Source organism: Rattus norvegicus, chromosome 3 (assembly GCF_036323735.1).
Source record: "Rattus norvegicus strain BN/NHsdMcwi chromosome 3, GRCr8, whole genome shotgun sequence".
Taxonomy (NCBI): domain Eukaryota; kingdom Metazoa; phylum Chordata; class Mammalia; order Rodentia; family Muridae; genus Rattus; species Rattus norvegicus.
The window spans coordinates 100,548,568-100,574,955 of NC_086021.1; the positions used below are offsets into that span (position 1 = coordinate 100,548,568).

Consider the following 26,388-nt stretch of genomic DNA (forward strand, 5'->3'; position numbering starts at 1 on the left):
AGGACAAAAGGCCACAATGCACTGTGCCAGAGGTGTCAAGTCAAAGCACTATCAGTTCCTCTTTGGGAATTAACAAACCACAGAAGACCTACCATCCTATCTGGGATGCAGAAAACAGTCACCTGCTTGGCTGGTATGTGGATGTGTTTAATACTCTTCTTCCCACCACTTGTTATCGGAACTGTTTCACTGCCCTATGTTTTCTCCACTGGAGGGCACAGTGAGCTAAAAGAAAACTTGGCAAAGCTAATCTGTTCGTCATCTCAGGGAAAATGGGTAAAAAAGGTTAGAGCTGCTGTTGGAAAAATGTCTCAGTGATATTTAAGAATTTCACTTCTGTTCTGTTCTTGAAAACCACTACAAAAGGTGATCTTTAACTGACTAGACCAATTATGTTCCAAGCACCATTATCTATAAAATATAAAGGATGAGAGAAAGCAATGGAAACACTACGGTAGAAGTGACCCACCAGAACACCGAGAACACCGAATCTGCAGCAGCAAATCTGTTAGCTATACCAGCTGCAGCTGTGCCAGGAAGACATGGCTCAGAGGGGGTGGTGCCGAACTACCTTGTTTGCTCATGAAGACGTGTGGCGTGCTCAGAGAAAATAAGGTTTCCTTTTATTTTTTGTATAATCATTTTAGAGTTAGACCAGGAGTTTGCTGCTCCGTACTTCGACGCTATGTTTTCTTTATAAACCAAACCAACTAGGTTTATAAGGAAATGTACAATGTAAAATATTTTCCATATACTTAGGAAAAGAACAGCAGCTAAGCACATGAATACTACACTCACATAGTCAATAAATGTGCAGTTTTTAAAGAAGCTTAGGCAACGATATACCCTTTCATTGTTTTTAAAAATTGCTTTAGAGGGTGGGTTTGGCAGCCCCTGCATGTGAGGCAGAAGCAGGTGAATCTCTGTGAGTTCAAGGCCAGCCTGGTCTACTTAGCAAGTTCCAGACCAACAAAGGCTACATAGTGATCCTGTCTCAAAAGAAACAAACAAACAAAAACCCACCAACCAAACAGAAACCTGCTTTAAAATAAAACGGTTTCTAGACTTCTACTTAACCACAACATTTTCCAAACTTTTCTTTATAATACAGGTAACGTAATAAGATACTGGGCTTTATTATTTATTATTCCAATGGACAAAATATTCCAACATGTGATTTCATCTCTCTGTAAGTTCATATACTGAAGCCTAAATTTGAAATGTGATGACCTGTAGAGATGGGACTTGGGGAGATTATTAAGGAGTAAACCCTGAACGGATCTGGTGTCCTTACAAGATACACAGTAAGTAAGGACACAAGAAGATGGCCACTTGCACACTGGGAAGCATGCCCTCACCTGACATTATCTGCCTTGATCTTGGGCTTTCATGTCTTCAGAACTGGAAGATGAATGTCTGCTTTTGAAACCTTCCAGGCTGAATTGTTCTGTTAATTTAACCAAAGCTGAAGAGGATTTAGTTTTTTGTTACAGTTAGTCCAAATTAGTTTTTGGGAAGAAGCAATTGAAACAACATTTTAGTGGGCTCAGTCTTCAAAGAGATCCAAGTACCATGTATATGCATGTGATGGGCCTCAATCTAGATGCATTATTTTAAAATTATTTACCAAAGCAACACAAAAGTCTCAGCTGGGAAGATCTATGTCAGCTTCATCCTTTGCACTTCTAGAAGAATTCCACTTGCCTGATAACAGCTGACCATAATCTCCCCGACACCCCCCCCCCTACATTTAGTTAAGTCATGACTACCTATTAAGAGTACTCCAAGCAAAGGAATAAGCAAATACAAAGGTTAATTTGTGCTACAAATTCATTAGGACAATAATGAGTCCCACATGGTTGGAAAGGGGTGAAGAAAGTTTCATTCAGATCTCAGTTTAGGTGTCAATTGAGTGGGAAAGGCTGCATCCCTGTGTAAATGGCAGGAATACAAACTCTCTTCCCACCCTCCCCATTACTCTCTCTCTACCATGATGAATTGTTCTTAGTACCCCTCACTAGACTTGCCAACTATTTGTTTACTGTCTGTCTTTCTTTATTAATATGTAAGCTCTATGAGAACAGACACTGTCCATTTTTTCAGTGCTACACTCACACCATACTGCAAAATATAACACACCAAAAGCAATCAAATACTAGTATATATTATGACTTCTGGTTTAGTGTTTTTATGGGGTTCCTGAGTGTGTGAACGAGTGTATCCCTGACTTCTCTTCAGTTCTTCTGTTTCTCCTGTCCAAAACTAATGTGATAGTTCTTATTTTACTTTATTTTTGTTTTGTTTTATTATCTCTAAGAAGTCAGTTCTTTTCTAATGAAAGTGGATCTGGAAGGGAAAGGAAATAGAAAGGAACTGGAAGGAGTAGAGAGAAGGGAAACCATAATCTTTTTTCATAATGTGGAGCGAGCGAGAGAGAGAGAGAGAACACAAGCACTTAGGCCTCCCAGGGGAGATGGGAGGCTAGAAATGGCATCCACAGCATGAAGGGAAGAATGTGAACAAGAAAAACTAAGGCCAACAGAAGAAGCTTCAGGAGTCACAAGGCGGGTGAAAGGGCACCTGAAAAGTACAAAAGGACAGCAATGCACTGAGCCCAGACCTGGCTGAATCCCAAAGCACTTTGCTTCCTCCTTGCTGAGCAGTCCTGGGTATCTAGTCCTCAGGAATAGGCTGCTAAGAGATGGAGAGGGCTCAACGGTTAAGAGAACTGGCTGCTCCTTGTGAGAACCTGAGTTCAGTCCCCTGCAGTCACATGGAGGTTCACAAGAGATCTGATGTTCTCTTCTGGCCTCCTTAGGCACCAGTCACACAAGTGGTACACAGACAAACATGCAGGCAAAACATCCATATAAGTAAAAATAAAAAGAGTAAGCTATTCAAATAAAGCCAGAAGAGACAGTCAAGGCCATTGCTACATAAACACAACACAGACACCCAAGAAACATGAAAAGGAAAGGCAATGGGGCTCCCTCAAAACCTCATATTCTGAACTCAGTTACTGAACTGAAAAATACTAAAATAGGTAAAGTGCCAGGTGAGTATCTCAAAAGTTAACTGGTAAAAATTATCAGCAACCCGAAGGTGGATACAAATAGGGTCCTGGTGAGATCTCAGCAGTTAAGCATTTGCTCTTCCAGAGGACCAGAATTCAGTTCCCATCACACACATCAGGTAGCTCACAACCACCTCTAACTCTAGCTTCTGGGGATCCAACACCCTCTGGGCCTCCATGGGCACTGGACAGATGTACATTCAACACACTCGTATACATAATTTAAAACTAAATCTTTTTAAGAAGGGTATACAAAGACATGAGTCAAATGCATGAAAAAAATCAGCATAATTGATGAGTCAGCAGCATAAAAGAAAAACAGCAAGGAAATTAAAACAAAAATCCTGACCTAGATACAACAAGACTTAAGAACTCAATGAATCAAATAAAAAGAAAACCACAGTGGAAAGCCAACTGGCATGGTTTATACAAGCCACAGAAGGGCTATCAGGAACAGAGAGCAGGATCACTAATGCACTACATTCAAACGTCACTGAAGAAGGATCATGGTCTCAATCCAGGTTGGCTGCATTTTCTAGTTACTGCAACAGCATCAAGCACAGGCTGGGAGTGTCTCTGTGGTACAATGACTTATTGGCGTGTTATTTGACAGTTCTATGTTTAGTTTCTCTGAGAGATTTCTGTATTGATTTCTATAGTGGCTGCATGTATTTGCCCACCTATCAGCAGTGAATAAGAGCTCTCTTCTTTATACAAACTAGCCTGCATTTCTTACCTGATGGCAAGCATTCCAGGTTTAGGATGAAATCTCAAAGTAGGCTCACTTTGCATTTCCATGGTGACGAGAAATGGTGAACAATTCCAAGTATTTGCTGGCCACCTTTAAAGTTCCCTTTCAGAACTGTCTATTCAATTCACTAGCACTTGTCAATTTGGTTTTTTTTTTTTTTGTATGAATTTGCAGTTGCTTATATGGTCTAGATGCTAATGTCTTGTCTGATGTATAGTGGGCAAACTCCCCACCACCATGGTGCAGGCTGTTTCCTCACTCTGACAGCTCTTTCTTTCTTATTTCACTTATTTATTCTGAGTCTCACCTGTACTTCTGGCTGCCCCGAAACTCATTTGTGAAAGCTGGTCTTGAGCGCACAGAGATCCATCTGTCTTTGCCTCCTGAATGCTGGGATTAAAGGCGTGCACCACCATGGGCCATCAATGTAGTTACTTCTTTACTATTCAGAAGCTTTTTAATTCTTCTCTGTCAATTCTTGGGATTAATCCTGTGGTATCTGAGTACTTTTTCAAGTCCTTCTCAATTTGTAATTATTTTACCTACCAATTTCTAGTAGTTTCCAAGTTTCAGGTCTTATTAAAGTTTTTGATTCATTTTGAGTTGATTGTTGAAGATATGAATCTAGTTTCATTTTCCTACACATGGAAACCAGTTTTTCTAGCATCATTTTCTCCAATGTATGCTGTTTATTCCTTTGTCAAAAGCAAGGTGGGTATTGCTGTACAGGTTTATCTCTGGATCCTCTACTCTACTGGTTCTTCATGCCTGGTTTTTTTGTTTGTTTTATGGATTTATTTATTTTGTATTCCCACCAATACTATGCAGTTTTTGTTATTATGGTTCAACAGTGTAATTTGAGATCAAGTATTCGGATTTCTTGAGCCAAGGTCTTTCCCCCTTCTCCAACCCCCAAGAGCTGGGATTGCAGGTATGGCCCACAATGCCTGGTTCATAAAAGCTATTGATTATAATAGCTACTCGTTTTGACCAACTATGAAATTGCATTCAAAACAAGAAATGTTTCTTCCATTTCTCTTTGGTCTAGAGCTTAAGAGATATCCAGTGGCAAGAAGCAGAAGTCCTTTTCATCAGGAAAGAGGAATTTGCTATCTCAAAGTCAGCAGAAAGGTGAAAGGTCGGCCAGCCAGCATGTGTGAAGACAGCGGCTTGGTGCCAAGTCCTAGATCCCAGTACTTTCCATCTTTCTACTCTACGATCTACTCTTAGGTCTTTCCCCAGTATGTTTCATCCAGTCCCATGGATGCCTGCTGACATCACATTCTCACACAGCTGCACTCTTCCTTTGGACTCTATTCTTGGCTCAGGAAAGCATTTCAGAAGTCCTTCTTCCAGCACACTTCTACTTGTATCTCACTGTCCATCCCTAACCAACACCCAAGGCCAAGATAAACAAAGCGAGCATCGAAATAACTGAAATTTAACTCCTATGGCAAAGGAAACAGCCAACCACCTAAGCATTTACTTCCTATACAAATCTGGTTCTATCAACAAGCAACCAACTCTACGTGCTACAACTTAGCTAAGAGTTATAGAAATCATATTATAAATCAGCACTGATTATGAAAAGAAAAAGGTTAGCTCATTGCTTATCACAAACTTACGAGTCCAGTCAATATTTGGTTAATGGCCACCTGTATTTACAGAAAATATTAATGGGGTAATCCATCAACCATAACGATGAGGTCAAAGTGCCATCCAACACAAGACTGTAATACACATCATCCGCTTATGCTACATTCTACTGCATTTCTGTTATTATCTGCAGGGATGACTTCCCCATTCTCATACATTGCTTTATTTAAATAAAATTGTGATGTTATTACAGCTAAATTGGTGGCGTCCTGCCCATAACCCCTCCTCTCTGACCATCCCATGGGGCAGCACATTCTGTTGGCATCTCTCCACCCATGGAATTCCTCTGTGGCTACACCCAAGTGCACACTAAAGAACAGTTCTGGGGTTGAGGATTTAGCTCAGTGGTAGAGCGCTTGCCTAGGAAGCGCAAGGCCCTGGGTTCGGTCCCCAGCTCCGAAAAAAAGAACCAAAAAAAAAAAAAAAAAGAACAGTTCTACTGAGTGGATGCTCCTTCAACTGAGAGCTTCAACTACCTCCAACCAGTGGCCTCTAGTATATAAATAAATACCAGAACTTCCTGCCTCTGCCTTGCATTAATTGAACTCTTGAGCCCTGCACTGCTGCCAACACTGCAATGACATTGAGCTTCGCCGTCATCTAACAATGCTCTCTAAATTGGCTAGATTCCCTTCTCTTGTACCCTACTAGTGCTTCCTAGGGTTATCACGCAAATCAACTAGTTGACTCAAAAACTGCTTCTAGAAGAATCCAAAATACAAAGTAAAAAACATTTCCATTCAGTCATTAGTATGCATTAAAAAAATGAATTCACAATCTCTAACAAATATATTGTGAAGCAAATATTTCTAAAAGGTTGACAGTCTTCATATATAATCCTAATCTTAGGACTTAAAAAAAGATTCAAAGCAAAGTTTGAAAAATATCTCATTTCAAAGATATTACTTTTTTCTTTCTTTGTAGTTCTGGGACTTGAACCCAGAACCTCAAACATGTTAACCACTGAGTCCAAAGAGTTTACTTTTGCTGTAAGTAAGTACTATTAGGTCATAATAGCATAATTCTAAGAATCTAATTTTGAAATAAGTTTAAAAATCTTAGGAAAAAATTTCCTTTTAGCCCGAGATGGGAACAGTGGGATACTGAAGGAGAAATGATATGAACTTCTAACAGTCTCTTATACTAATGTCTATAATAAAATAATGGGAGTTATGTCAAGCACAAAATCTTCTAATTATATAGCAGTTGAAATGTCACTGCATTAGTAATAATTTCACTATATCCTTAATTCATTCCACACTTCTTATGCCTATTAAGATCAAAGCTTAAGGTTAAGTCTTTAAGGCTGTGATTAAACTAACTGAACTTTTAATTCAGAAATAGAGCTTACGTTAACAAAATTGTAGGGGGGAAGTCTATTTTAGTTATCTTCTAAAATTGACATATATTAGATAATCACATCAAAAAGAGAATCAGGTGTTGATCATGACAAAGCTGCAGCAGGACCCAAAATAAACCTTGCAGTGATCTGAATCAGTTTGATTGAATCATGGGACAATTCTATTTTTAGGAATCTAATTGAAAATGGAAGTGGGGAAAAGGCCCAAAGTCCAGAGGCTGCATAGTGCTTATACGTCTACAGTGCTGTCAAGATGTTTGATGTCACACATCTCAGAAGATGTGCAAAGTGAGGGTTTTTAGACAAGCATAACTGGGGGTCAGGGGGAAACACAGAGCAGCTGACCAACATTTAAAAGTGGATGTCGATTCAGCTCTTGTATTTCCCTATACTATACTTCCTGTCTAAAGAGGAAATGGTAAACTGATTTATCAACCGACAGTACAAAGTGCTTTGAGAGTTATACTCGGACTGATAAAAAGCAATGCTCTCCAAACAACAATGTTCTTCTTTCCCTAAGACATCATATGCTGAGACTCCAAACTCTTCTCGACTGTAAACTACAGCATACAATTCTGACAGCAAGTGTTGAACCGAAGGATTCAGAAACAGAACTTAAAGGCCTGAGCTCGGCTGGGGCTGACGTCCCTGTGGTAGGAGTGTGTGGGGATCACTCAGAGCCTCACAGATGAGTTCTCAATGCCTGCTCCTTCTCTTTGTCTGTCAACGCACAGACCTCCAGCACTTCACAGCTCTCTGAACGTGCTGTCTCCCTCACCTCCATGAACACACATTTACCTTAAAAAAGAAAAGGTGTACGGTCTTTGCTGCTTCTCTTATCTGACTTCCCCTCTCAGTCCCTGCCCTCCTCCTCTAGTGCACACCACTGTCTCCTACAATCCCTGGGATTCACCCTTAGTCCCATAACAACTTTAAAAAACAAAACTAACAGGGCAATGGTAGCTCACTTAAATCCCAGCAGATGGGAGCCAGAGTTCAAGGTCAGCCTGTGTATGCGAGAGAGAGAGAGAGAGAGAGAGAGAGAGAGAAAGAGAGAGAGAGAGAGAGAGAGAGAGAGAGAGAGAGACAGAGACAGAGAGACAGAGACAGACAGAGACAGACAGACAGAGACAGAGAGACAGAGAGAGTGAGAGAGTGAGAGAGAGACAGAGAGAGACAGAGAGACAGAGACAGAGACAGAGACAGACAGAGACAGACAGAGAGACAGAGAGTGAGAGAGAGACAGAGAGACAGAGAGAGTGAGTGAGTGAGTGAGTGAGAGAGAGACAGAGACAGACAGAGACAGACAGAGAGACAGAGAGAGTGAGAGAGAGACAGAGAGACAGAGAGAGTGAGTGAGTGAGTGAGGGGGGGGGTTAGTTCAAGATCAGCCTGTTCTACAAAAAGAGTTCCAGGATATCCTGTCTTTAAAAAAACAAACAAACAATCAAACAAAATAAAGTCTAAAAGAAGAAATATTTTTAAATGCCATCGATAGTGCTATCGTATTCGATCTACTGTGGTTTTGTGTTTTGGTTATTGTCATTTTTTATATAGCGTCTCATGCAGCCCAAACTGGCCTCAGATTTACTATGTAGCCAAGGATAATGTCAAACTTCTGATCCTCCTACATTTACCCTTCATATTGACTCTTTAAAGAATCATTCTTAGAGGTCCAGAGATGGCTCAGTAGTTTAGTATATATACTGTTCTTAGAGAGGAGCCATGTTTAGTTACCAGCACCCACAAGTTGGCTTCTGTGACTCCAGTTCCAAGGGATTTGGTGCCTTCTTCTGGTGTCTAGGGGCACCAGGAATATATACACGGTACACATTACATGTTCAAGTCAAACTCTCATACACATAAAATAAAGAATCACCATGACAATTTGGGGAGATAGTTCATTGTCTGGTAAACTGACAGACCCAAATTTAATCAAAATCCACATTTAAGAAGCCGTGGGTGTGATACACACTGTAACCCCAGTGCTGTAAACAAGGAAATACCTGGAGCCTCCTAGCCAGCCGCCCTACTCTACATGTACACACACTAACACACAAAAGAATCTTCATGTAATCCCAGCCCTCAGGGGCTGAAACAGAAAGATCGAAAATTCAAAGGCCAGCTTCGGCAACAGTAAATATGTCTCAAAAACAAAAAACAAAAAAAACAAAAAAAAACCTCAACAAGCCGATTGGTGGCAGCAGTCAAGAGGCAAAAGCCAGCCTGAACTACAGAGCAAGTTCCAGGACAGCCAAGGTCACTTGGAGAAACTGTCTTCAAAAATAAACAGAAAGAAAAATAAAATAATGAAAAGAGAATCTTCACTAAGAAGTAACTTATATTAATTTAATTTAATAAAAATGATCTTTTATGAGATTTATATTTTTAATTATATATTGGTGGGTTATGCACATCAGTGCAGTGCATCAGGGGATCCAGAGAAGAACTGGATCCCTGGAGCTGCAGGTGTTATTTATGATCTACTTCATGTGGGTTCTAGGAACCCAACTCAGGGCCTCTGGGAGAGTGGAAAGCACTCTTAACAACTGAGACATCGCTCCAGCCTCGCAAAAAGGGTAATTTATAAAAACCTACCTATGAGAAAACAGACTTAAAAGTTTCTTTTCTCTAAGTATAATTTTAAAAAAAGCTAAGATCATTGAGCCAATGAAATCAATCACCAATAGGAAAAATAACAAACACTATTTTCTCAGCTCTTTACCGTTAAATTTTCAAAGCTTTCATGCATACTTTTTTTTAGGTAGGCATGGACCTACCTAAAAAAGCAAAATTGAAAAATTCTATTTCCCAACTCCCCTCTGTCCTCAGTCCCAGTTTCCAACTATGGACAACTGGGACACAGTAAAGATACTCCTGTAGCTCTGAGCACCAAACAATATACTGAGAATCAAATGTTTTTCTCTGTCTTTAATCTATTTCAAACACACAAACACAGAATCGATCAATACAAGAATCTCTATTTAACTGTCAAAGTTATAGGTACATATTAAATACAGAAACACTGGAAGTTTTAACACTATCATAAATCAAGCCCTGGTCTCAAGAATGGATACAAAAAAGCCTACATGGATTGAGGAAGTTGACCATAATAGTTTCATAAAATGATAACATCTTAAGAATATTGTGGGGGGGGAGGAAGAGGGGAAAGTGGAAAGTATGAATATGGTATATGTGGATGCTTACTCCTAGGCATGTGCAGAGTCCAGTTCCTTCTGAGGCAGATTCTCTCCTATTTTCTCAGCAAGGCTGAAAGCCTAGTAACCCAGTGAAAGTTGTCTCCACAGACCCCACCCCAAGAGCTGGGGTTGCAGGTATCTGTAGGAACATCCAGCTTATTACATAGGTGTTGGGATCTGAACTCTGGTCCTTCTGATTACAGAGCAAGTGCTTTTAGCTGCTAACTCCCCCCACCCTTATTCCTTAAGTATTTTTATCTGTGACAAGATGACTAGGCAGGTAAATGCATCTGCTGTCAAGCCTAACAAGCAAGGCAGGATTCCCATAGTGGAAGAAGAAAACTGGTTTTTTCAAGTCCCTGATTTCCATAGTCATACTGTGTCATGTGTGTACCCTAACCCCGAATAAATAAATGTACTAGTTCTTTTTTTTAAAAGGAACCTTTATTGATAAATAATTTTTCAGGACAGGGGAAGTGACATATTTGTAATCCCAGTGTCTCAACAGAAGGCTGAGTTCAAGGTCAGCCTGAGTCACCTACTGAGTTCCAAGTTTGCCTGGGCTACACAGGGAGAAAAGTGAGGAGGGGTGAACACACACACACACACACACACACACGCACACACGCACACACGCACACACGCACACACGCACACACGCACACGCTTCACATTCTTTTCTTAGAGCTTTGGACTAAGTAGGTCTGTAGAAGTCCTAGAATCTGTTTCGAACAAGCACACCTGATTCTTGTAAGTCCTGCAAGTTTAGATATAGCTATGACATGAATGGACCTTTCACATTTAAGCAACATTTGACAAATGTTTCAACTGTGAGCTCTTGTGCATGTATTCCAGATTGCCTCAAAATCACCCTTACTCAGAAACTTTCAGAGTAAATTGGAAAGAGCATGGAATTTAAAGTAAAAAAAAAAAAAAAAAAACAAGATTCAATTTTTCTGACATTTACTAGCTGTATAACCCTTACTTACACCCACCGCTGTATTGCTCCCTGAAGCTGGTATATTACGTGGAAACAGCAAACCAGCGCTAACCTGCCTCACAGGGTTGCTGTGGAATCATTGGAGAATACTCAAAAAGGACTCTGCAAATAAAGATGTCACTGTTACAATACATCTCATGAAGTCAGCGTCCTCTAATCCAGAATGTGAGAATGTTGCTGTTCAGCCTGGTGTGGAAATGTTGTTTTCTCTCTGTTCACATTATCTCTGGCATGGTGGCCTCCTCTCACACGGCAGGCAACAGTAGGCACTGGGACACATAAAAGCTCCTGTTGCACACCAAGACTCTAGGATTGCATGTGCAGGATTAGGGAGCTGTTTATTGCAACAGTACTGTGTATGTGACAGGACTGGAGTCTTGGCTGTCATTAGAGCTTGGATGACAGTATTTCTACTTGAAGCTAGCTTAACTGTGAGCAGTTAGTGCCAGTCATTAGAGAAAAACCAATCTAGAGAATGAGTTTTCCACATGCCGTAAATGCTAAGGGAACTTTAAAAATGATTATTTAAATTTCTAAGAGAAACTGTACCCTTTTCTGACCGCCTTGAGAAGCGTACACTAAATCTATGCAATACTTCTTTGCCAATTCATTGTCATCAACAGAATCAGTAAGATCAGGACTGTGAGGACAGCTGAGTGAGGCTCTAGAGATCTTGGAGCCACTAACTTTCTTAGCTTGCAACACTACACGAAGCAAACAAGCGCCCGTCCCTCCAGTGCACCACTCTTAATGTGTAGGAAGGTCTACAAAGTGATCTGCGGAATGGTGCCATCCAGAGCGAGAGGTCCCTACGCTTTCTTTACATCTTCAGGCTCTTGCATAAAGAGGGCCATCTTTTTCCTCATACAAGTTGGAGGAATATGTGATAAAATCTCCTTGTTACAGATCAACTATTCAAAATGTCCAGGACCAGAAATGTTTCAAGATTTGTTAGAGTTCTTTAAAGTTTGGAACATTTGCATAAACTTTATCGGCCAAGTACTAAGCTACAAATCTAAAATCAGAAGCTCCCAAATCTATAATTTTAGGGTTGCCTAAATTTACAAATTTAGGGTACATTTCAGATTGGGGATGCTTGCTAGACACCACGAATCATCTCTGCTCTTTTCCTCTAATTCTCCCCAAGACCTTCCTTCACTACTCTGCCAACTCAGCTGTCCAGTTACTGCTCTTAATGTACCATAGCTGTAAGCAGCCATCTGCCTTTGAACACTTAGCCCTAGCCCACCTGGCCTTTCTCTAAACATTCATAGTCTTGATTGTGTAATTTATTTTCCTTGCTAAGACCTGACAAAAATCAACTCAGTGGTGGTTAGGTTTCTTGCAGTTGTTGACCCTATGTATACAATCTATGCCCTTACTACTAGTTTTCTAAGAAATTTGAAGCTGTTTCCAGTATTTTAAAGTGAAAGTCTAAACGTCATACCAGGCATGATGACACAAGCCTGCAATCCCAACATATAGAAGTGGGGGCGGAAAGATCCAAAGGGCAAAAGTATCCTTGGCTACATAAAGGGTTCAAAGTCAGCCTTGGCTAAATGAGATCCAAACAAAAAGTATTTCTTTTAAAAAGAGCTGAAGTTTCTAGAACCTTGGACTTATTTCACCAGAAACTCAAATTTTTTTAAGAAACTATTTTGGCTAAATATGCTAGAATTTCAATTTCTATAAGTTTATCTTAGCTTTCCCAATTAGCAAGATTTTATTCACTTGGCGGGGCTAATAACTGGAAAACCTATCTAGAACATTTTTACAAAGATACGAGCACAAATAAAGATGTTACCAAGATTCTGTTAATATCTGAATATTCACTAAATGAGGCAGTGCACATCTCCTAAGCCACAGATGAAGAAAGGTTAGCTTGTCACCATGCCCCTCAAGGACTGACTATTTCACGTTCAAAGTAGAGTCAGAGGTAGTGGAGGACTGGTGCACAACAGGGCCACAAAACATAGAAGTCCTGCCAGTTTCAACTGCATTCACAAGACCTACACAAAATCCAGCCGACCAAAGTTCCAGCTCATGAACTCCCAGCATTAGCTGAGAAACTACTAGGAATTGATAGTGCTGGAAAGGGGGAGTCAGCTTTCTTCACGAATGCAGCCTTTGATGGCGGTCAGCGCTCCAGTGGACAGCCATGTCCTAGTGTGCTTTCCAATGCTGTGAAAACACCATGACCAAAAGCATGCTGGAGAGGAAAAGAGTTGGCTTTCAGGTCACAGTTCACTATTAGAGGAAACAAAGGCAGGAACTAAGACAGAGCCACGGAGAAATGCTGATTACTAGCTTGCTCCTCATGGCTCACTCAGCCTGCTTTACAACAACCCAGAACCACCAGCCCAAGGGTCACACCACACACAATGAGCTGAACCCTCCCATATCAATAACTAATTAAGAAAATGACCCCTAGGTCTCCCATTGTCATAATTTTATAACCAATCTTTATCTGAACACCTTAGTTAATTTCAATCTAGCTTTTCAGGGGTATGTGATACTTGGAGTTTTAAAATCAAGAAGGGGAGATATATAAGTTACTTTGCAAAATGCAAAAATACAGCTAAACACCCACTTCCAAACAAAACATGATATTCACTAAATAATGTTCTAATGAACTCTTGAAGTGCTTACAGTTTAGAACAAACTCATTCACCTGGGTGTGCACATGTCACATATACAAGCCTACACACACACAACTAAGGTGACAAATAGGCAAACACACATACAAAGCATTGTCACAGCTCCAAAATGTGCACTGACTTCTGAATGTGCAGTCCTAGAGGGGAAAAAAAAATCACAATGCTCTAAAAAGTGAATAGAATGTATAAGCAGAAAGTGTGAAGGTGAATGTGAAAGATCATTCAGACAACAAAGTCAATGTTCAACGCCTGTTTAAATTAGCAAATGTCTCTGCACAAACGATATCATCAAAGAGGAAGATGAGATAGAGCATAAGCAAGTTTGGTACAAAGTAAGCCATGTATAGATAAAATCAAGAAAGCATGCATAGGGCCTGGGAAGGTAACTAAGAGGTTAAGAACATTGACTGTTCTTCCGAAAGATGTGGGTTGCGTTTCTAGCACCTGCGAGACACCCATGCACATGCACACGCACACAGGCATGGGTGCACATGCAGACTGCATTTTATTTCATGTGTATGGGTACCATACGTGTCCCTGGTGCCCACGGGGGCCAGAAGAGGGCAGATGCTCTGGAGTTACTACTGATGGCTATGACCCACCAAATGATGGTGGGAACTGAACCTAGGTCCTCTGGAAGAACAACCAGTGCTCTTAATTGCTGAGCAGTCTTTCCAACCCTCAATCTATTTTTAAAGAATTCATAAAGAGATATCAGAAATATACAGAGCAGATTAAAGGATGCCAATAACTTGATATTCATGAATTTAAATTCTGTGCAAGTGTAAGGAGACAATTGACTGTGGGGTTTTATGTAACAATAGACTTGTGTAAAGTGTTCTGTGAGGAAGAGGCACTCAGGCAATACAGATGAAGAGGAACTGCAATGGTAGGTGCAGGAAGAGCCAGCAATCTCTAGCATCTGCAAGGACAGCATGATTCTAGCAACTGAATATAGGGAAGCAAACTGGCCACTTGCTGAACTTTGACTGCTGGTCCACAGAAAATTTTGAACAAGACTTCTGGTAAAGAGCACTGCTGAAGGGTGATGCTAAGTGGCAGGCGAACCCAGCAGGCCACGTTTAAAATGCAAAAGGTCCACGGACTCAGAAACAATTGCAGCTACAGCTATTTCAGGGAGCCCCCAGAGCTGTCAGGCAGGCAGTCATTCCCTCTAGGATGCTCAAACTGATATCATGACAGCTCCGGGTGTGTTAAATCTTCCGCCAGCCTAGGGGGAATGCCCAGTCTTTGACACCCCGAGAAGACTCAAGCCCCCAGTACCCACAGAGAGCCATCCAGCCAGTTTCCAGAACCCCTGATTGTCATGGCTATTGCTCCAGGGATCTTTACTTGAGTTATGAAGCTTCAGATGACCCTTAGATAACTGCACCATGCACGGCCATCCTGATCTTACTGTCCTTACTCTGACTGGAGGGGAGCACCTCTCCAACCCATAACAGCTAATACACTCAGCAGATTGGTGAGTTTGGATGAGCAGCATTCTCTAGATCATTACCATGATGGAAGTCTGAGCAGGTAACAAAAGCAGGCACCTCCTGGGCATCCTCAGCCCTAGGCATCCTCAGCAGAAGTGTGTTAGCAGAGGCAGTTAGAAGGCAGCTGAAGAATCCCAGATTACAGCCAGGAGCAGAGACTGCAGAGCCCAGGCTGCGGGGAAGCAAGAGCTGTGAAGAGCCGACACAGCAGTTGCTGCAAGCTCCGGACACCATGGAGAATCACCAGCTCCAATGCTCTAGTGCTGAGGAGCCATGAACTAACGGCTGACAACCCCAACACCCTGAAGCCCAGGCCAGTAGCAGGAAGAGCTGAGTGTCCTGGCACCATAACCTCGAGCTACCCCAGCCGCCGGGTACTGAGTCAGTAACACTGAAGGGCTGGGAGCTGCCCAGGGTCCCTGCTTCTGCTCTCTATCTCAGGAAAAAGCAGCAGAGTGGACCGGTGATGACAGTGGACACAGGCTTTCCACAGCCCATCTGTAGAGGAGTCATTGGGAAAGCACATAGAAGGCTGATTATTAAGGCTTAGAAATGATAGCATCTGAATATCTTGAAATTTGAGTCAAAGGAATTTCCTAACAGATTTTATTTGGAGAAGGATCAAAGATGCCTTCAAGGTTTTTCAAATGTACTTGAAAAACTGCACACAACTGAATCTGTCTAAGTCTATCCTAGCTTTTACTTATTAAAGGGAGCCAGACACAAATAAAGTTTTATCAAGTACAGAATTCTCCTGTGATCAGGAGATTGTTAGCATTGAACTTCAGATTGTTAGCATGAAGTTGGTTGGCTATGTGGACTACAATTGTTTCTTCATCCCAACAATCCCCACTAATCAAATATATGTGCTTTGTGTGAAGAAAATATGATACAGGTTACTTATTACCCATGAAAACGCACAAGACTATATTAGAAACTTACTTATCTCACCTAAAAGATGAAGTTATACTTAGAGGTTAGCTATCTTTGTTCAGGGTCACTTATGAGCAAAAAGCTTGCCTTTGCCCAGATGACTCCAAAGCCAATCTGCTAACTACACTACAATGGAATACCCTGGAGAGGCCCTCACTGATAAAGTTCTTAGATTACCTAGCCTTTCCTCCATTCCTCCTATGACTAGGGTATTGAAATAGAAATGCCACCCAACAGTGGTACAAATAACTTTTTAGAAAGTAGAGTCTCGAATTCCCAGTTGGAAAGAAGACAAAATTTGCCTTGTTTCACTAGGGGAAAAAAAAATCAGAAAATAAAACAAAACTGTCCTTCTGAGAGGCTTTTCTATTCACACTACAGTATTACAGACTTCCATGAGACGATAACCCACTACTAGGTCACTCAACAACCTTATCACTCAGACCCTGCTAACAGAATTCTCACACCACAGTAATTTGATTTTTCCTTTCTCCAGAGAAAACAACGGTATCTGCAAGACGTTCTTCCCTCTGCTTTCTGCCACTCTTCACCAGGCTAACTCAGGTGACTCTGGAGAGCTCAGCTTGGGAATCACTTCCAGAGACAGCTCTGCTTTCCCTCACGAGCTCCCAGAGGACTAAGCACACTGCTTTCCCACCATAATCTACTCACAAGGTTCTCATTTGCCATCTCACTGGCTCTTACTGAAGCAGACACTTAGAAACCGCTTTTACTAAACAGCACTGGCTCCCCACTTGGGCCCACGTGGTAACCAAATACCAGAGAAAAGCTTGGCATCTCTGCCTTCTTTCTGTGCCTGTCCTTGTTCTTTGGCTGCTGGAATCATGTAAATGTGTATTCTGAAATTCCAGGAAGAACTCAGAACAAACCCTCCATCCCAGGTGTTGGCCACTATCCACAAGGGCAGAGAACATCCTGGAACAGAAGTGATCAGTCTGTAGGAACCACAATGGCCCCTTCAGAGAATGACAACTAGGAGAGGATGACAGAGATAAACAGATACACTTCTCATGCCAGCTAATAGGACAAGGAATAGTCAGTAACAGTCAGGATCACACCCTCACCACAGCTGCTTAACTATGCATACCACTGCCCTTTGCCCGATTTCTCCTCTATTAAATCTAAAGTTTTGGCTGAAGACACACTTGGGGTCACTGGACCCTCACCTGTTCCCCTCCCAACGTGGCAGTAAGCTTTCTCCCATTTTCACCATTACTTGAAAGCAGGGAACTGAGCCCCACCTACAGAGGCTGCCAGAGCAGGGTTTTTGCCCTAAAAACTCACATTAGCTTACTAGTCTGAGATCCAGGGCCCCACCCAATAGTGTTAAGCCATACTAAGAACAAGAAAAGAAGCAAAATAAAATATTAACTTTCCAAATGTATCCATATCTACAAATAGCATTCAGTAGCTTTGGAACCGATTGACACAAATTCTATCTACTTATACAGTCTAAACTTACTAACTTTATTATAGTATTAATTCAGCAATTATGTCCTAGTTTGCTTTCATGATAAAGACCACGACCAAAAACAACTTAGGGAGGAAACTGTTTATTTGACTTTCAACTCCAGATCACAGTCCATCATAGAGGAAAGTCAGAGCAAGATGCAAGGCAGGAACCTGGAGCCAGAGCCTGAAGCAGAGGCCACACAGAAATGCTGCTTACAGCCTTGCTCCTCTTGTCTCTGTTGTATAGAGTCCAGGACCCAGGGATGGCACTGCCTCCTACATCAGTCATTAATGGGCAGAATGCCCCCACAGACCTGCCTACAGGCAAATTTCCCTTGATTCCCTCCTCCCAGAGGACCCAAGCTTATGCCAAGTTGACAAAAAACTGAACCACTATTAATTACTACAGAATAAAATATTTAACTGTCTATAAAGAAGAAGATAAATTAATATCACTAATAGAAATTAGACAAAGCTCCCTAAGAATACTTGCCACAAGCATTTATGTAAAGATCACACTGGAATGAACACTCAAGATTAAGACAGCAATTCTATAAGGGAGAAAACAATACTAACTACATATTAAAATTAACCTTAATGTCACAAATCTCCCCAAATCAACGCCTTATCACATCTTGACGGTAAGACCCCTAAGTGTTACCTCTGATTGTTTTCTAAATGTTACACTTCACCCATCCAGCCACTTCAAAGAACTCAGGTGAATTCACATGATTTCTAGTTTTGAAATATCTGAATTTGAAGAGTAAGGAAGTATTTAAAGATCTAAGCTACATACAAATGTTTACAAGTTACAACTGACCACTTATGTCTTTTTTCCTGGGGGAGGTGCTGTTTTATCTGGTGGTATCTATACCAAAGCATTCATGTGGAGAGAAGTCAGAAGACAACTTTCTTGAGTTAGTCTCCCCTCCTCTGCAGGCAGCCCTGAGCGTGGGAATCAGGCTGTCAAGTTTAGGCCTGGTGCCTTTACCTGCTAGGCTGGCTTGCTCACCATTTCTTTTGCTTAAGCATTTAAAATGTCCTTTAAAAAAAAAAAAATCCAAAGCTCAAGTAAATTGACCCCAAGGATACTTCACTTCCATTATGACACCATGGTTCTCTCTCATATCCCAATGTTCTAGTTCAAATTTCTTTCCTAAATCTTACGCAAACACTTCCCTAACTTACCAATTTCCCTTCATCTGGATGGAGCCAAACCTGCCTTTAAAATGGCAATGTCACAACCCTTGACTTTTACTCTGAGTTTTAGACGGTATAAACAATTTGCAATAATAAAGCCAAAATAACACACTGGACTTTCTTTGCAAGTTTCATTTTATTGGATAACTGATTTCCTATGGGATTACTGACACATTGACTTTAAAAAATAAAAATAAATAAACCAACAAACAAGTTTTTCCAAGCTGAAAACAAAGAAACCGACCAAGTCAATTGTGAAATCACATAATCTGAAATCTTAATCACAGTGAGCACCTTTTCCCCAGGGACTATGAAAAGGTAACAAGTGATTTTGAAAAGTTGTATAAAAGCATAATTTGCCCCACATCAAGGCTCACAAACTCATTTCTACTTTAAATATTTTCTCATATTCTTAGGTTATTGTCTCCAAAGGTTAACTGTCATGCCCTTGCTGCTAAGTTGTTTAAATGTCCTTTAATGAACAGAACAAACCTGAAAAGTAACATGATTTGTCTTGTGTTTAGTCGGTAGGCAACCGCACCCCAAAATTCTATAAAATTTTTGGGACTTGAACAGTGAGTTACAAAACACCAGAGAACCATATATACATTAGGGCTGCATGCTGTGTTTTTTTAAGAGCCCTCCTCTCAAAAAATAGAAACAAAGGTGAGGGCAGAACCAGCCAGGACTTACTTTCTCAACTTCTCTGATACGACCTTTGTTCTCGTTTTTTAAAATCTGCCAACAAGGTTCGCGTGTTTGCTCACTTTTTGTGAAGACACTTTTTCTCAAACTCTTGCAAAAAGTTCTGATTACGATATGAAGACTTGCCGTTTTCCTAGAACAGCGTTTTTTATTCATTGAAACTCCAGAATAGTTTACCAAAATTTTCCCTGACACCGCCTCCGCCTCCCAAAAAAAGGGCCTTGTTAAATTACATGAAAAAAAAAAAAATTCAAGTAACTGGAGAATCAAGTTTCCAAAGATCAGGACTTCAGAAATTCGTTGTCCCTGCAACCCTCCTTCCTATCTTCTTCACCTATGCTCTAATCCATAGCACAGTGCCAGTTTTCAAGCCAAGTGAAAAACTTTATTAAAAACAATACGGACAATGCGCCTGACTCCGGCTGCCTACCCAGAATGGCTCAGGGACAAGCACAGGGAGTTAGGAACCGTCTTCTCCCTGCCCACCAGGCTGCAGGTCAGATCTCCCAGAGCCCGCTAGTCTGTAGCTCTCAGGGACTGAAGAAATTTCCGCGCTCTAGAGCTGGCTCGCTGAGCGCGAGCGGCTGGGGAGCAAGGGCCACGGCGTGGTCGTGGCTGTCGTTTCACTCACCTGCCCATTCTCCGAGCCGCGGGCCGACAAAGGCCTGGTTGCCCACGCACCACACCTGGAAGGCCCTGAAGAGCGAGTACGAGGCTCGCAGGGTCAGGTAAGCAATGGTGCTCGCGCCCACCCAGTATAGGAAGCCGGCCGCCGGGAGAGCGCGCTCCATAGCTCGCCACTAGGCCTCACTACTACGGTGAATGGGGAGGGAAGAAAAAAATAAAAAAAAAACGAATGAATGAATGGAACGAAGAGGCGGTGCCGGCAGTGACGCTGAAGACGCTGCGGACATACGCCGCTCTTTGAACGCTTTAGGTCCAAGACCCGCCCGCATAGTCATATTCATGTGGCCATTGGTGACTTCCCTTTCCTATAAGCGTACTATGTTTTCCATTGGTTAGCCTCCGTTTCCTAGTCCCACCCACAGCCCCCTTCGTCGCGCTCAGCGCTGCATTTTCGTATTAAGACAGTGGCTCGCTCACATGCTACTCAGCGTTTGGCTCCGCCCATAGGCTTTACGTCGCGCCACCGAAGCGCAGGAATCTCTCATTGGCAGAGGCATCCCGCACGACTAAAGAAGGATGCGCGCTGATTGGCCAGTGATACCCAACATGGTTTAGCTCACACTTCAGGAAGAAATGGAACCGGAAAAAGAAGACTGTAGTAGAACTCCGCTAGGAGCGGGAGCGGAGCTTGTGTTTACGCCTTTGTAATAAACGCTTTCGGACCCCTGTTAATTCCTTGAACTTTCCGGATGAAGGCTTACGGTTCCCCTTTGTCTTCGCTGCACGCTTTCGCTCCATTTTCTGAGTGACTGCCTGAGCTCCCACAACTAACTTTAGACTTGTTCCCAATAATTCGGGATTCCAGAAAACTCTACTACATAGTAGCATGAACAGTTGTAAGATGAATGAAAAGTATTCTACAAGAACACAGCTTATGGAGCAATTCTGGGAAATACTTAGTTTTTTTACTGGACCTCGTCCAGTAAAAACCAGAGTCACTTTTATTTTTGTTTTGTGGGAGGATAGCAAGAGTAAAGATATGTTAAAGAGGTATTTGTGTCCTTTACTTTGATTATAAGACTAGCAAAACCATGGAATCAAAACAGTCACCTATCCACCCCCTCCTAGGGACTTCATGCTGGGGTAAAAGAAAACCTAAAACGTGGGCAAACTCTTCTAGAACACCTTAAGGTGGAGGAAAGAGGGGCCAGTGGGCTGGACCACACTTTTATTTGGACTGCTTAGATATGTTACTCTGGCCCATTCTTAAATCATAACTGCCCATCAGAACCTAAAGCATGGCTTTGGTGGGAGGTACTGGTTCTCTTTATATCTCTCCTCAATCTTTTTTGTTCTTCTTCTTCACTATTAATTCAATTGTTTTAGTTGACTTATGAAGGATGTAGCCAAAACTCACTTGTTGATGCACAAGCTATGGCCCTAAGTCTGATAACAGGCCTTATGTTTGAGCAGCAAGCACTTTACCCACCAAGCAATCTCCCCCTGTCCTGAAGGGAAGTTATAAGGGGACACAAAAATCTGATGTCAGGAAGAGCATGGAAGTGGTTCAGCAAAGTTCCAGGGGGTAGGGAGACAGACACACAAAATAAACAAATGGAGTCTCTGTTCACAGGCTCTACTTAGAGATCCTGGTGCTCATTCAATATCTCAAGTTCAAAGCATTTTTATTTGTTTTTGTTTTGAAACAGGATGTCTGTACCTCCCAAGGTTTGGAATTCAAGGTATATGACACTATATCTTTTTTTTTTTTTAATTCAGTGCTGAGGATTGAAACCAGGGTTTTACACATGTTAGTCAAGTACTGTATGAACTGAGCCTCATTCTCGACTCAAGCAATATCTTTACAAATAAAACTACACACCTGCCTTCATATACCTCTTTGGTGGCAAATGTTCTATTCAGCAGTGCCCCTCATAAACTCATGGGTTTGAAGGCTCCAGTTGATAGACCAGTTAGGGAAGGATTAGAATGTGTGGCCTTGTTGGAGGAGGTGTGTCACTGAGGGTGGGCTTTGAGGTTTCAAAAGTTCGTGCCATTCCAACTTAGGTCTCTCTGCCTCTTGCTTGTGGATCAGATGTGAGCTTCTCCAGAGTCATGCCTGTCTGCCTGCCCGCTGCCATGCTCCCTGCCGTGTTGTTCATGGACTTGCCCTCTGAAACTGTAAGCAAGCCTCTAATTAAATCCTTTTGTTTATAAGGTGCTTTGAGCATGTTGTCGCTTCATAGCAATAGAACAATAACGCAGACACATCTTTCCCTTTTCTTCCCCATCTCCTTAACTGCACCACTATCCATGATTTCTCTGAGATGCAAAACCTAGGGGCCCACCTTCTTTTCTATTAAACTCTCATGATCAGTTCTTCAACAAGTCTTGTTCACTCTATAAACAAAATATACCGTGACGGATTTCTTAGCTCTGCTACTGCCAACTAGTGCAACTCTCAAGTGTTTTACCCTGGGATATGGTAATAGCTTCATTATTAGTCTCTCTGAAGCTGCCTTGGCAAACTAATATTGTTGCTGTGGAATTTCCTTTAAACAATTTATAAAAGCTGGGCATAGTGGTGCTTGACTTTAATATCATCATTTGGGAGCCAGAGGCAGGTGACTTTTTGTGAGTTTAAGGTCAGCCTGGTCTACATACATAGTGAGTTCCAGGCCAGCCAAGTCTATATAGGAATACCTTGTTTGGAAAAGGAAGGAAGGAAGGAAGGAAGGAAGGAAGAAAAGAAGGAAGGAAGGAAGGACACATAGAGAATCAGACACAACAAACCACATTGGGACTTCAGAATCATTTATTTAAAAGATGTAAGTTGAAAATGGTCTTTAATATAAGCAACATCAATGAACAGCATTGCATTGTAATAGAGCACAAAGATTTCCATAGAAGTTCATTGGCAGTTTTTCTACATTTTGATACAAAGTTCTACAAATCCATAGTCGATTTTCACATTGAAACCAGGAGTGCTTCACTGTATAAGAGAAATTTGCATAATCAAGGAACCTCATAGAAGTTCAGTGTTTTTAATACCATCATGGCTGAACAATCAAGACAAGAGCTCAATCCTCCATATTTCCTGTTCTTAACAGCTCTGCCATCTACTGCACTATTCGACTGCCAGCAGTAGGCCGGGATGGAGACATCTCAGAAGCCCACAGCAGCTCCTTGTAAAGTAGGGTGGCGTCTGGGACCCTGAAAAGCAGGAGACACATCCCTCCAGGGGACCTGCCATCTAAAATAAGAGTCTGCCTGCAGTAGGCCGGGATGGAGACATCTCAGTAGCCCGCAGCAGCTCTTTGTAAAAACTGGTTGTTCCCATTTCTCCTAACCTTAGCCCTGGACAACGGCTATATAGATGTCATTTGTGCGTGACTGCCTTTCAGTTGGCCTTGGTGTGCATAATTATTCTATTATACCTGACTTTCCTACTTCTTTCTGGTGGATTCTGTGAAACTAGATGTTCCTTGATGTAATGATTCTTAAACAATTGGAAATTGAGGCATGGGGCACAGCACAGCCCGAATGGCTCAGGTGCATGCTGTGTGTTCTCATCTTAGAAACAATGTAATAACTGCACAATAATAATTCCAGATTAATGCTTGACTTGCAAAGAAACTTTAAATAAATTATTAGAAAATGAATTAGAGACAACATTAGGACCCTAAAAAAGGAAAAAGTTATTGAAGTTAGGAATTAGGTTTTATATAACATTTGAGACTGGTTCCTGGATAAGAAAGTATAGAATATATAAAATTATATACTAGTAAACTAAGTCAAAATATTGGGACTCTTACAAGAGTCATCGTGTGCAAGGAACAGAAAGCTAGCAGAACCACTGAGTTAAGGGTTAACTTGATTCTTTTTGGCCACTGCCTGGCAGTTTTGCCTATGTCATTTATCATTAGAGCTTCACAGGAAAATGCAAATGACCTCGGAGCTTTGAGCTCTGAAGTATAATAAGTTAAAAGTTAAAGTTTAAATAATGGTAAGTTTACAATTATTATTATTTTGGCCACAGGCCTGGGAATAGGGGAGGCTTGAAACTTTGGGGAACAATTGTAATTCTTAGTTCTTTGTGGGATGTAGTTATTCTTTTGAATTTGATTTGGCAATGGTTATACAATGTCTTTTTTCTACGTACTTTTGAATTGTCAATAAAAGACTGGGGCAAGAGAAAGGCTGGAGAGCATGAGAAAGAGCATGTGAAGGGTGAATGAGAGAGCACATGAGGGAGCAAATGAGAGAGCGAGTCTGAGAACAAATGTGAGAGCGAGTGAGAGAGCATGAGAAGAGCATGTGAAGAGTGAGTGAAGAGAGAATGTGAGGTGTGTATGAAGATTGTGTGAGTGAAAGGAGAGTGCATGTGGTGTGTGTGACATATGTGTGAGGTATGTATGAAGAGTGTGTGTGAGAATGAAAGGGTAATGAACAGAGGTGTGCATGAGTGTGGGAGTTTGAGAAAAGAAAACCGAAATAAAAAAAAAAGCAGAGTGCGCAAGAGAATGCAGAGTGTGTGCAGCCTCAAGTGAGTGAGAGAGAGAGAGAGGAAGAGAGAGAGAGAGAGAGAGAGAGAGAGAGAGAGAGAGAGAGAGAGAGAGAGTTTAAGCCTTGAAATTGCCTGTCAGTTTGTACCCAAAGAGTAGTCTGTTTGTATTTATTATGCGCCTTCCAGATATCCCTGCTTCCAGTTGAGAACTCCGATCCTGAGTCGAGGCTGGACCCCAGCAAGTTGGATATAGTTCATCACATTGAGTTTGGTGTTTGCTTTCAGCAGGGCCTCATGTGTCCTAGCCTGACCCTGAGCCCCTAGACCTGAGCTTCTGGTCCTCTGCGTCCAGCTCCTGAGTGCTTGAATCCCAAGTGTGTACCAATGGAGCCAGCTTCCTTTGTGCTGGGGAGGACTCTGCCAACCAGCTGGACACGGTGAGCTTTGATTCGCTTCTCACATCCAGTTGTGAAATCCTAGGTTGATAAAAAAAAAAAGTTATGTGATTAAAAAACTAATTTAAAACAAATGCTACCTTTAGCATTGGCTTAATTAGAAGTTAATATTTGGCGTCCTTAAGCAGTGACATAACCATAAGAATATTGTCTGTGCATCGCTGCATTCAGACACATCAGCCCCACTCATACCACAAAGAAACCAGCTCTAAACCTTCTTCTACAAGGACCCCTAAATGCCATGGTCTAGCTCAAGAATTGAGAGCTCATTTGAAGATCCAGCAGGGATGGGCAGCTGTTCACAGGCCTTTGATTAGAGTCAGACCTACTTGGCCTGCCCTTTTCTGAAGGGAAATAGAGGAGGAGTGTATCTGAGAGAGATGGGAGGTAGAGGAGAGGGTCTGGAAGGAGAGAAGGGAGAGAAGACTAAAAGTAAGACCTCCTTTATCAGAGAAACCCATCCTTTTCCTCTATTCCCACAACTTCTGGAGGGAAGGAGACGAGAGCATTAGACTAGACCAGCTGAATTCACCCTGGCATACACTGGAGAACACGTCGACAGCCAGGTCACTCTTCTACCCCAGAAGACACTCTACACCTAAAAACTCCAGGACTCTATCCGCTCAAACACGGAACTTGAGCTCAATTCACAGCTACTTCTATAAACATGGTTTTCAAATAAAACTGAGATCAGCTCATTTGATACAGCTTTAAGGAGAGTGACATGACTCAGTGGGTAAAGGTGTTTGGCACCAAGCCCAGTGGCCTAAGTTAGATTTCCTCAGACCACAGGGTGGAGAGAACCAATTCCCTCAGGCTGCCCTCTGGCCTACACAAACACGCCACATGACACACACACACACACACACACACACACACACACACACAGACACAGACACACACAGACACAGACACACACACACACACCAAATAAATAACTATAACAAATAAATAAAAATACAGCCTTCACAGCTCCCTTATTTTTTCAGTTCACAGGCTCATACAGACTTAAATAAAACAGAAAAGTGTGCCAAGCCGTTTACCACCTTTTAGGGTTGGTAGCTGACAGATTTTGACATATCATTCTTGCCCAATAATCACTTTATTGTACTGTATCACCAGATTTAGTAATCACTCCAGCTATGCTAAAAAAAAAAAAAAAAAAAAAAAAACCAGAGCCACAGGTAAGCCAGCTTCAACTAGGTGAAGGGGGAGCAAATGGTAATGCTTCATCCACGTCTTGCTGCCAGACAAACCCTGCAAATATTAAGACCACAAGCAAACACAAAGAA

General features: G+C 41.7%; 1 protein-coding gene across 1 annotated transcript in view; it reads right to left on the reverse strand.

The window, feature by feature from the left end:
* The window catches only part of Hsd17b12 (hydroxysteroid (17-beta) dehydrogenase 12), a 123,506-nt gene extending 103,175 nt beyond the window's left edge, over positions 1-20,331 (reverse strand). Inside the window, exon 1 of the mRNA NM_032066.2 lies at positions 20,139-20,331. Coding sequence (NP_114455.2) covers positions 20,139-20,298 — 160 coding nt within the window. The 5' untranslated portion in view covers positions 20,299-20,331. The remainder of the gene's footprint in view (positions 1-20,138) is intronic.
* Positions 20,332-26,388: the final 6,057 nt, after the last annotated feature.